The 13,209-nt window shown below is 38.1% G+C and overlaps 1 protein-coding gene across 1 annotated transcript; it reads left to right on the top strand.

Moving 5' to 3' along the window:
- The first annotated feature begins 12,518 nt into the window (after nt 1-12,518).
- Nucleotides 12,519-12,953, top strand: LOC144705985 (auxin-responsive protein SAUR50-like). The gene has a single exon (XM_078578871.1). It carries the CDS (start codon nt 12,519-12,521, stop codon nt 12,951-12,953), a length of 435 nt encoding a protein of 144 aa, XP_078434997.1.
- The last annotated feature ends 256 nt before the right edge of the window (nt 12,954-13,209 follow it).

The following is a 13,209-nucleotide window of genomic DNA, read 5'->3' on the forward strand; positions in this document are numbered from 1 at the left end:
AATGTTCCTTAGGATAATTAATGAAATATATTTTTTACTATTAGTAAATGAAACTATTATTAAATGATACATTTTTGTCAAATTATCATGCTAATATATCATGTGATAATAATGGATTCTTTTAGATCATCAGGGGACACTTTGGTGATAAGCATACACTCAAGTGATGACTTATTATAATTCCATGTAGGGATCCATGAACCCATCCACAGTCTTCCATGTTGACAAACCCATGCCACCTCTCAGGAATACCATATGATTCAAGAGGTGCTTTATGCACCACACATCATATATGCACTTTCTAATTTTAGCATTATTTGATATGAGACTAAATAAACTGATATTATCTTATAGATTCCCATCTCACAACATGAAATGTGTCTTGATATTATGCATTAAAGAAAGTAATATTCAATCCCAAAAAGATTTGTAACAATTAGCCATTACATATTGGCCATAGAAGGCTAGTGGAAGTAGAAAACCTTGATTGCTTATTTCCATAGTGCTAAATGATGGGGGGTCATTGGAGAAGTTTGAGATTGGTGAAAAGCTATACATAGAGGATGGATTAATAATAATAAAAATGTTGTATTTCATCATTTCTCATTCTTTATTGATCAAAATCTGTATCAATGACATTATGAGGTTCACATGGATAATAATTGGATGTCCCAAAAAACTAGAGCCAGGAGACTGCACCCTGATCGAATCAATTATATCTTTTTCACCTCTCTTATCTGATACTTCATTGTTGCTCCCTTTTGAGTATAAAATTGCCTTATGGGTTCCATCATCCTTCATAGTTCCTACCTGTTTTGATATTAGAGTTAAATCATGAATCAAAATACGCCTCAATCATCACCAACTATACTAGGATATAACAACCATTGGAGTGAAAACCATGGAAACATTGGTGTGAAAACATCTATGAAACTGTATTGACTTCAAACTAAATTGAGCATATTGGGAAATGTATGTAAAATTTTTGGTGAATTTACATAAGGCTCATATCTGAAATGATTTAGTGCAATCAAATTGGGGTGTTAAATTCCAAGCACTTCATGATAACTTAAAAATATTTAATTCATCACCAATTATCATGAACTTATTCCTGAGAAAAATTTACAATGAGAGAAAATATAAACCTATTACAGTAATTGTCTCACCATTAGTGCATCATGCATCATCCCCAAGAAATTCTGAGGCATGCATGACTACAAATTATCTCATTTATCACATGTCAAACCAGTCTTGAAAATCTACTCACTTTTGAGAAACTATTGGAGTCTTCCCCTGAGTATACATTTAAGAAAACATTATGTTTCTTATCCTAACCTAATATTTTCCATTATACTGGAAATAAAGTTACATATAGATATAAAAGTGCCTCTTCATAAGGATTAATTAGACACCCAAAGGTTATAGGTGTTTTGCTCTCAACATTGGAAATTATGTAGTTATGAAGATGTCATAACTAACGAAAGTGTCATCTCATATCCTCACACTGCACTACCATTTCATGATAAGAACAAGTCAACAACTTCACAGATATTAGGCTATGCATTACTTGGTGGGTCAACTCAGAAATAAGGAATCAATCCATTAAATCACATTCTCCCGTAAATGTCTCCCCTTCTTTGTCAAATAATTTGAATCACGGTGATGTACCTAATTGGAGGTCATGACAAGTAACTCTGAAGAGAACCCATTTTTATAAAACAAAATATCTATCACCATGGCCCACTCCACATCAAAAGGTAACTCCCTATGAGGCCAAAATTCTAGAAAATATTTCTTCCAACTTAGTATTAGATTTTCCAACAACAATACAAAAAAATCAGGTAAAAAATAGAAACAATCACAAATGGGGTCATCTCACAACAAAACATACACTATGCCTTTCCATGGTTATAAACTCAGAACGAGAACATACATTCTATTGAAAAGTGTCTAAAAATTCCGATTGGTTAAATGTACTCAACATCAAATCCAATTCTCTTATCCAGAATGAAATCTGTACAGTTGTACCCATCAATACATAAGTGAAAGTCATAGGATGTAAATAAATTGAAAAAATAAATATAAAACACACAGAATTTATTCCAAGGTTTTATAATTAAGCCATTTATGTAATGTGTCATTTGGTGATTTTTAGAATCGAGTTTTCATCTAAAGAATTGACCTAACTTCCTCAGTTGACATGTCTGTTAGTGAGAGGGGGCCTTCCTTATCGTATATCTGGCATCACGTGCCACACCAACTACACCTTGCCACGTTGTCTGCACTACTTTGTGCCATCATCCAACACTGCATTGCAAGAGATGGGAAGCCTCTTGTCATGCAGTCAACCCCTCACCATGCCATTCCCACATGCATCACACTGCTTTGTGCCATACATTCTGCACTATGCTGTCCAATGCTTCCTGGGTGGTGCCATCTCATCCTTCTCTATGCCACATTTCTCAAACATCTCCAATCACATTTACCATTTAGGTTTTAGGGCGCTACCCAAACCCACAGGGAGGAGACTTTCCTCTTCACCCCTTACTAACGGATTGTGCAGTTGAATTCAAATCCAGGTCTATTGAAGCCCATGTCTTCAAATACCTCTTTGATTTGCTACACCACCCAACCACAATACTTTAGTACCTAGGTCTACGCTTCTCTCAACCTCATTGGTGATCTGTAAAATACCCTCCACTATTTCCATGTTTGTTTTCATCGTTGTCAGATTTAGTAGAATAGTTAGTGGAATATGTTCGTGTCTTCATTAAGCGGATTTTGAGCTTTTTTCACCACAATGGATGAAAATAAATTTTTCCTTCCCTTGACCAAGGAAAGGGACTGCACCATCAATATTTTATCAAGTTTCAAAGGTTTGAATTAGTTGTGGTGATATGGGGCTTGTATTATCCACAACTAGGTTGCCTTTAGTCGTCAAATCCTCAATCCTAATAATCCCACATCAATATTTATTCTAAAATGAAAAAAATCATTGATATCAGTTTTAAAAAATATGTTTCTGAATGCACAAATCTGGAAAAAAGGCCATAAAAAAGTGGTACATGAGCAGGTGTTGTAATGAATAGGAAAATAAGTGACCAACATGTGACATCGGTCTTGGTAAAATTTCCAGGTTTTAAGAGTTCTGATAACGATACCATTGTGCTTCCATTCTGTGTGATTTCAGTTGAACTGATCACTGCTTGTTTTGTGCATTACATTGGGAATTTGTAAAAAAGAAATGTGATGAAAATGGGGTCTCAAAATAGCCCTTGGATGATTTGTCAGATAAGACCAAATGTGGTACCAAAATAATACACTTAGATAAATTTTAAAAATAATGGAAGTAGTATGATTGTAGAGCAAGAATTGATAATATGTAATTCACTCATGGAAGTACTTTTCACCTCCTGATCTTGTAGTTGACCCAGGTGATTAAAAGGGAAGTGAATAGCTTCAGCGGCTATCAAGGAATTGTAAACTTTGATATGCAAGCAGTTAAATAAATTTTTTGACACACACTTAACCATAGTCTACTCCTAATTCCACTGCTCTTGTATAAAGCACATGTAGAATTGAGGAAGGATAGAATAGGCCCTTCATGCAAATTGATAGATATTGATCTTGTCTTTGGACTGTCTTCAAGTGTTTGGAGATTTCCTTTTTCTACTCTCATACCTCGTGTAAGCACTTCTGTGTATACTCATGTGTTGGTATAAGCCTTGGTATTCTTGCATTTGAGGCTTGTATTGCTTTTCTCATGGCCATCTGTTTTTGAGGCTTGAGCTTATATACATCATGGTTTTGCTTTCCATGGCTTAAATGCCTCCTGAAATGTCACTCTTTGTTTGAGCTTGTGCTTTATTCATAAGATTTGCTCTTAACCTAAGAATTAGCTTGTATTGTGATCTTGAGATGACTACATAAAGTCTTCTTTTCACTTATATGTGTCCTTTATGGGGCTTTTGATTCACTTGTTCTCTTCCATGATGGCCTGAGACATATTCAATGGGTAAAAGATTCTTCTGCCATAGTTAGCTGATATAACCTTCATACTGCTTTTCAATATATATAGCATGCTATTTTCCCCATTGTCATGCTCCATCCTCAGAAATATAAGTCTGCAGGAACTCTCCGTATATGCATTTTTAGTTATGTTTCCAAGAACATGGAATAACATATTTCTTGCTTTGTGAAGAAATATTTGTTAAGACTATATGATGATGCAATTTTATGGAGATTTATTTTAATGAAAGTAAAATGATTATCTTTCATTTATGTGGGGAATATTCTTGTTTCAGGGGTATTTGTCACTTTTATATTCTAGAAGGATAATTTTTCCTTTTATGTACTATGTTAAAATGAAGGTAACTGCATTGTGTTGATAAAGATGAAGTGGAAAAGGATAGAAGATGTATAAGAATGATACTAGATGAAAAAAAGGAGAGGTAAAAGAAGAGACGGAGAAAAAACATGAAATACTCAATTTGTTTTAAGAACATCTTCACCCTCTATTTATTGATGGCAATTTTCATGTGTTCAAGGAATATTGAACGTCTAGAATATGAAGCTTGTTGTGCATCTTCATATCTCCACCAATAGATGATCACATTGCTTCAATATCCTTGATTGATGCATCTTCGATGCCCCCCTCAATTTCATGCTCAGTCGAGATTGAGCATGGCATGCAACCATTAGAACCATGCTTTGGCTATAGGCTTGGTTAGCACATCTATTATCTAATTGTGGCTTGGAATAAATTTGACTTGTAGATTGGTCTATGCTACACATTCTCTAACAAAATAATATTTTATTTCAATGTGTTTAATTGGAGCATGAAAAATATGTTTTTTTGGTAAGGTCGGTAGCTCCTAAGTTATTACACCATAAAATTTGTATTAAATCAAATGAAAGTTGTAACTCTTGTAGGATATATTTTACCCAAAGTAATTCAGCAGTTGCACTAGAAAAACCATGTTTTTTTTGGATTCTAGAGGCCATGATCTGGATGAATATGATGATTCCATGTAGTAGAAGACTTACAATGGAATCATAACGGAATAAACAAAAACATGAAATGAATAACCTCGACACGGATGCATCCATGATTTCTTCGACTCTCGAATGGGTCATGTGAAAATGCTTACGTATGCAGCCTCTAGACGTATCCATAAGATAAATGGCACGTTGAATCTCCTCCTTCACTTTGACAAACTCCGTTCACCCGCCGTTATCGTCATTATCCCGTTTTGATTACATCCGGAGTTGAGTGGAGGTGTGGGGGGGAGGGAGAAATAGGGGAAGGCCCATGAAAAATTCTGGCCTAGGTGAATTTCATTCAAAGCCTTCCCTTATTTATAATAAGTGGGATTTTTTTCATAAAACTCCCAAAACTAAGTATATCTTCCGATGACCAAAAGACCATTTGTGTGTGACCCGCGAGGCCCACATATGAGTCTAGTTAATGACCCTCACATCTTGACTACTCAATCATCTTTGTAAACTTCTCGATGCACTCACACTAACACTGTTTAAAATCTCATGATTAGAGACTTGTATGTCATAATCAAAGTACAATTTTCCTTCCACAAGATGTCTTTGGTCTCTCAAGTCTAAGGACCACTTACACAACCATGATGTGAATCAACTAGATTGGTAGGTTGATAAAACACCATTCAGTGATGTGTATAGATTAATTCAGTAAACTATTTCCATTAAGGAGCACCCACTACCTATCCTTATCTCCACACTAATGATTACGAGATTGGCCATACTCATCATATGAGTGAAGCTAGATAGAGCTATTCTATTTGGATACTTCGATGTCCCTCTCAAGTAGATTTTGAGTATGAATTTTTAGAATACATGCTTAGAGACTATTGATCACTATATGACAATCTCATCATAATTTACTAAGTCCGATCATGTATGCATGGACTTCATTATAAGCATCACATAGGAATTACAATGAATATGTTCTACTAATGAACATGGAATAACAAATAGAATGTGTGGTTTGCTTGCTGATGCAAATATATTTCCATCAAACATAAGGAAGACATCATGAGCTTTGAGATTGGTCACAGTTTCATCAAACATTAGACGCCGAATGTTGGCATTGATAATAATAGCGAATTGTGTATAAGTAAAACTCAAGAAAGTGGATGCTATGGATGACACATTGACTGTTTTTTCCAACCAATTCTAACTATTCAACAACTGACCTTAGGTGTTTTAAACATTCATTTGTGCTCATTGATCCTTTCTTCATATTATGATACCAATGTTGCAGCTCCATCTTGCGGATTTGATTCCATCCAAAGAACTTGTTGTCTAGCTTCTCCTAAGCTTCAAATGTTGATTTACTCTTGCTGAGATGAGGAATGAAAAAGATTCCAAAATAGTTTGATTGAGAAATCCAAGTACTTGTTGGTCTATTCTCCACCATTTCTTGAACTCATGGTTCCCAGTTGCATTTCCCTGGTCATCTGAAATGGAGATCGGAGGAGGAATATATTCTATCAACTTCATTAAATCATACCCGTTAAGAAAAGTCAGCATTGCACTGTTTTGATCAGAATTACCACATGGACTTGTCCCATGGTAGCTATGCAGATCTCTCTGGCTTGTTTGGAAGAAGGCATTATAAAGATGAATTTGGTTCTGTCATGTTGAATATCTTGATGCTTGTCGTAGCTCTGATACCAATTAGAGAATCACTCTAACTTTGGAACAAGAAGGGATATAAGAGTAGAAGGGAGAAGAAAGAATGAGGCAAATAGATATCTGTTAGTATAGTTTGTATGTCCCCCATAATTAAGATTAAATTGGTTCATTTTTATAATAAAATATATAAACATTGTATTGTGAGTGTTTTTATAACAATAAAAATGAACCGTTAAAAATGAGTGTAATGACTACATTGAGATTTGACCCTAGTTGTTAAATTATTTTCCTATCTAGGTTATATCTTAGCTGCTATATTTAATCCTATCTAGATTTGAAATTATCTTCACTCCTACGAGCTAATTCTCATAACAAGTATATTTTGTATATCCCTCACAACTAGCATTAAGTTGGTTCATATTTATGATACAATATATATCCATTGTATTTTAAAGTTTCTCTACTTAATTATATCCTTTAAATATGAGTCTAACGACTATATTAAGATTTAACCGTAGGCGTTAAATTGTTTTCCTTCTATGTTTGATCCTAGCTGTCTATCTTTTATTCCAAGTAGAATTAAACTTACGTCGAATCCTCTTCACTAATTCTCATAACGAGTATAGGCGTACAAATTGAATTATTATTTGCGAGTCTTTATTATAAGTCCTATTGGTCTATTTAACAACTTATTGGGACTCCCAGTTTGCTGACTGACACACCCTATTGCTTTATCCAATGTCATTTCTCGTTTATAGCCATACAACTCAATAGAGAAGGGAATCAAACTTTGATGGCATAACCCACACAAGCTTACAGAGGGCCTCCTTTTCAGTTGTCTTGTCACCAAGGCTTCTTAACTTAGAAACCACATCTATGATTTTGATCACAAAATCAACCTCTATCTTCTCATTTCTCAAATTTAGTTTTTATTACTCTAGTATTGGTCTTTTTATTATGGTCTCAATAACCTGCTTGACTCCTATGTTACTGCTTCCGAGTCCTCCTAGTTCTCTTTTGACATCTTCTTCATCGCCAGTTGACCCTAGGAAGTCTCAAAATGGTTTCCATGATATCTAACATTGACAAGCATACCTGCAGGCTGTGTGTTTCCAGGTGTCACTCCTTTCTCATTGTTTAAAGACAATAGTTTTTCTTGGTGAGAGTTGGAAATGGAGATAGAAATGTCAATTCAACCACCATGAGTGTCCTTTCATGCATATCATTTGACTCCACATGTCGTTGAGGCATGGGAGACCTTGCTCAGGCTTCGTCTCTCGCAGGATGCTTCAAGATATCTAATACCTCTGATTCCAATTGTTGCAAAAACAAGGCTTCCTTCTTGTTTTTCACGTTGTGATAGAAAATTGAGTGAGAAAGATTAGAAAAAGGGAAGACCTGCACTTATATTTATCAATCATGTGCCGTGCTCATTTATTGTGCATTGATACAACTTTTCAAAGCATTTTTACAATGAAACTTTTGAAATTAATCGTATACTTTAAATTGGTGGAAGCAAGTTCTGGAATTGGTGGAACAATTTCTTCTATTTGAGAATAACTGATGCTTGTATAATTGTCCCCTTTTCAAAAAAAGGTGAGATTGATCCAACATGACCTATACTATCTTACTCTTTGTTTCATATTCTCTCTCTCACTCATTCTCTCTTTCTGGCTCCCTCTCTCTCTTCCATCCTTCGCTTACTCTATTTCTCTCACTCACTCTATCTCCCTTATTCTCACTCTCTCTCTCTCTCCTAACATCTCTCTTACTCTCCCTCTCGTTTTTCTCCCTCTTACTCTCTCGCTCACACTTCCTCTCACTCTTACTCTCTACCTATCTCTCTCTCCCTCACTCTCTCTTTCTCGCTTCATTCTCTCTTTTCTCTCTCCCTCACTTTCAATTTCACTCTCTAACTCAGTCTTTCTGTCTCCTCACTTTCAATCTTACTCTTTACCTCACTCTCTCTCTGTCCCTTAATTCTTTCTCTTACTCTTTCCCTCTCTCTTACTCTCATCCTCATTGTATCTCTTACTCTCTTTAACACAGACACAAACACATTCTGCCTCTCTTGCTTCTCTATTCCTGAACATAAGCGTTGAAGACAGCGATTAAACCATGAAGCTGAGGTTCCATGATAGCTTTCTTGTAGGCCCAAACATCCTTCAGCTCGGACGAGAAAGAAAGGAGAGCAGGATGGGCAGCGCCAATTTGGAACACAAGCAGCTCTGCCTATTAAGGAGAGAACAGTCGACTTCGCTTACAGACTGGACGACAGCAACGGTCGCCCAGTCTGTAAGCGAAGTCGACTGTTCTCTCCTTAATACCACCAAAGTGGATCTCGACCATCTCAAGATGTTGCTAGTGATGTAAATTTTCCTATTTCTTGCACCTTCAATGATGCCACAACTCTTCTTTTCTATCTGTTGCAAAGCACAAATGAGCTGTTCTCCATCCAAATTGGTCACTACGTCAGCCTTCCAGAGTTGCAAGGATAAAATGATTTTTTAGAGAGAGAATCACAACAACGAATAAGTTACCGAGCAAGAAGGAAAGACCATCGAACCTCAAACAATGCATCCCAAAAGATAAGAAAATGTATGTGAAAAGAATCAACAGAGTTTGCCAAGAACAGGGAGAGAGAGAGAGAGAGGATCGAAATGTTCTACAAATTATTTGATTACAAGTATGTTTGTATTTATATTAAAGTATAATAGCCTTTATAATGGAAACGTTCATCATTTTAATTCTAGGCGTTATAACAGCTCATAACGGCTAGGTCTAGATTAAATCATGACAATGTTTTCGTATCTAGGTTGAATCCTAGATACGAAAACATTGTCTTTATTCATACATTGAATCCTAGCCGTTAATTCCCTTAACGAGAATAGGGGAACGCGCTTCGAGTTGCATACTCAATACTCAATAGCACGACGATCTAAATAAACCGCTAAGATTTGATTAAGTTAGACGACTTGAACTGGGTTATTCAAGAAAATACTATCATTACCACACATTTCTCATAGAATATTAGCGGATCAAGGATCTAAGATAAACTCGGTTTTCTTAACTCTGTTGTTCTCTCTCTTCCCTCTCCCGTCCTCTTATATCCCATTTCTCTTCGATCCCTATGTATGATTGGTGGAGAAGAAAGCTGAAGAAAGAAGCCCCATGACGGCCCACAGCAACAGTTGTTAGTCCTTGTCCTTGCACAATCCATTTTATTTACTCAGTTGGGGGTCCGCTTGAGCTTTTTTCCACGGAATCTACGTAAGACAGGAGGATAAATAATAAAGAATAAACCATTATTGCATGCGTGAGCTACCATGAAGGATAAGCCGCGTTGAATTGGCGATGATTGTCGCTGTCGAGGGTGTCACTTAATTGATCCTCGATCTTTCCCGTAGATTCTCTTTGAATGGGGCGTGCCGCCATGCCTCCGTCTACGTCTTTGCCTCATCAAATCTCAAATCACGCTCAATTTCTATAAGAAATAATTTTCTGGAGAAGCATTTTAGCATAATATCGCATGTTATCCTCGGTCGCACACAGAAACCATAACTGTGGTGGGAAGGCGGAAATTCTTTGACCCAATTCTCTTATCTGCCTCTCTCTATTTCTCTCTCTTCAACATTTGTACTTCTCAATTCGAAGAGACCTTACGAAGACTCTAAGGAGATAATATTCTCTATGTGCAATCTGGGAGTGAGAGAGAAAGAGTTAAAAAGTTTAAAAACACTAGGGCTGGACGTCTCGTCTTCTGGAAAGAAAACGTTGGGCGGTTTTCAGTACGAGTTCTTACCTGCTCCGGTTTTCAAAATGTCAACTCCGCCTGAGCGCATCTCCAGGGTCGGACATTCCATCTCTTCTCTCTCTCTCTCTCACTCTCTCAGGCGCACACTGTCAGAATTTCTAAGAAAAGATCTAATGGTAAGAAAGCATGAGCTGAGGCCATGGCGATCGTCGAACCAATTTCTGCCCTCTTGTCCGACATTCCTGGAATGGCGATGATGAACCCATTATTTTATTTCATGGATGGGCAATAATTCACTACTTCTCTTGTCGTTCTGCAAAAACCGCTTGGCTGGAACAACCAAAAACTCTACGACAGCCTTTCAGCTGATTGGCAGCCCGACAATGACGGGAGCCAATCGAGTTGTGGCGTCGCACGAACTGGTTAAACATGATGCGGTCCCAATTCGAAAACCACCTTACGTTCATAACTTTATGTTATTTATAACAAGAATCAACATGTAGACAAAGAGACACTTATTTGCCCTTGTCTGAGATTCAGTTTTTAGTATTCGATCCGGTCCCGACTCGCGGTCATTCTCATGAAATCTATCACAATCGAGGGGATTAAATAACTCGCAATTATTGCTTGTATACGGGCTAAATTGGTAGTTCGCGTAGAACAATCGTAAAGCTGTCAGAAGAGCTATACGGTCCTTCTCGCACCTCTTCATCGCCTCTCTTTGAATATTCAGATGAGAGAAATTAAACCGAGAATAATTCTCACCTCATCAACTTGGGCTAAGGAGCGAAACAATCTGGAAAACATTTCGCGGTGCATCAGAACAGTTCTTTGACGTCTCCAAATTTAAATATCCTCCCCCTCTATCTCTCTATCTCTCTATCTATCTCTCTATCTATCTATCTATCTATCTATCTATCTATCTATCTATCTATCTATCAATCTATCTATCTATCTATCTATCTATCTATCTATCTATCTATCTATCTATCTATCTATCTATCTATCTACAGGCCGACGAAGTTGACAATTTCATCGAGGGAAAAGGATTGGGTCAATCGAGACCCCACGTATTCCTAAGAGTTTTGGCTGCTCCAAATTGACCACCCTTTAACTATCGTATCAGATTTCGGATACAGGCGCTGATTACCGTTGACGTGTGCTTTGCCTCTCTTTTTCCTGATTTAAATGACTGTAGAGCCCCTTAAAACTGAGGCGCCTTCCCCACTCTCAGATTCATGGTTGTACCTACAGATCGGCTGGACGGCGTTGATCGCCGCGTCTCCCTCAATCAACCATGGGCAGATGGGCTGTTCTGCCCTCTCGACAGAGGCTAAGGCATGTGACCTGCATTAATTTCCTATAATATTTGTCAATTGTAGTAATAAAGAGGAAGCCGTGCGTGGTTTCGTTGCGTAACCTTGAAAGGGTCCTCACACAATTTCATATTCTTTCGTTTGGTATCAGAGAACCTTTATGGAAAAACAAAGTAAAGGCAACAAGGGGCGTTTATTCGTTAGCCCCCAAGAGACACATATCACACGTCTTTGAGCTGAAGGCGCCACCACACGCAAGAGTCCGCTTTCCAATGCCCCCTCCCCTATATATAACCTCCTCCCCTAACATCTTCTCTTCGTCCCCAACCTCAGACAGAGGGTAAACCTAGATCTTCTTCTCCCCTCAAGCTCTGTCTGAAGTCTAGTTCTGCTGGGTAGCAGTTATCTCTCCTCCCTGTGACTCCAGTATGGGCCTTGTTCTATGAGCAACCGAGCCTTGCCAAGGGGAAATGTTATGTTCTATAAGGTGTACGATAGAGGATAGCGGGCCCTTCCTTCCTCCTTTCCCCTCTGCAAAGGCTTTCATGGAAGCGGACATCTGGGTGTCCTCCTAAGCCAGCTCTCCCCCCACAAAGTCCCCTCCTTTTTGTTGAAGAACAACATCCTGACTATAGCTTTTAACACGGTTGGTGAGGTTGAAGAACAACCCCCTTCCTGAGAGGAAACGCAGCGCCATTTCTATCAGCTAGAATTTTAGCACAGTTGGTAAGCTTGAATCTTAATACTTTTTCCCTTCCCCGACGATCTAGTTCCGACCCATGGACCGAACGAAGAAGGGCATCATATTCAAGACACTGGACCGTTGCCGCTCTATAGGCCGCGGGAAGAAGAACTCGTTCGATGAGAGCTTATTGCCGTATGTGCTTAAGAAGGTAGCAGCTGAGAAGACCCGGGTTGTGCCGGAGGGCTATCTCACTGTCTGCGTGGGATCTGAGAAGGAGAAGTTCTTGATCAAGATGGATTATGTTAATCATTCCCGCTTTAAAACGCTCTTGGACGAGGCTGAAATGGAGTATGGCTACACAAACGATGGTCCTCTTGTTTTGCCTTGCGATATAAACTTTTTCCAGGGCCTTCTGTGGGAGATTGAACAGGATTTTATTCGCCCCGGGTGCAAAGTTACCAAGGGTGGAGTCTACCAGCTGCTGAGCCCGGCCCGCACGCCGATGATCTACCGAGCACAGCGCTGCTGAAAATGACAATCTACTCCTTGTTCATTCTCACATCCCGTGTAATTTCCTCCCGATCTTGTAGTTTTGTATGAATGTCTATGTAAGGGGCAAACTGCTGTGAGTCTTTAACTCAAATGACATTTTCCACCGAGCCGAGCCGTGCTGAAGAGAATCTACTCCATGTTCATTCACACATCTCGTATTATTTAACTGTCGTCTGTCGACCATGTAATTTTGTGCTAATGTCCTCATAAAAAAGCTATATTTTGAGAGTAGC

This window comes from Wolffia australiana, chromosome 7, assembly GCF_029677425.1.
Source record: "Wolffia australiana isolate 7733 chromosome 7, ASM2967742v1".
NCBI classification, from domain to species: Eukaryota; Viridiplantae; Streptophyta; class Magnoliopsida; order Alismatales; family Araceae; genus Wolffia; species Wolffia australiana.

Coding starts and splice junctions, on each gene's coding strand:
- LOC144705985 (XM_078578871.1), top strand. CDS start 12,519: ATGGACCGAACGAAGAAGGGCATCATATTCAAGACACTGGACCGTTGC.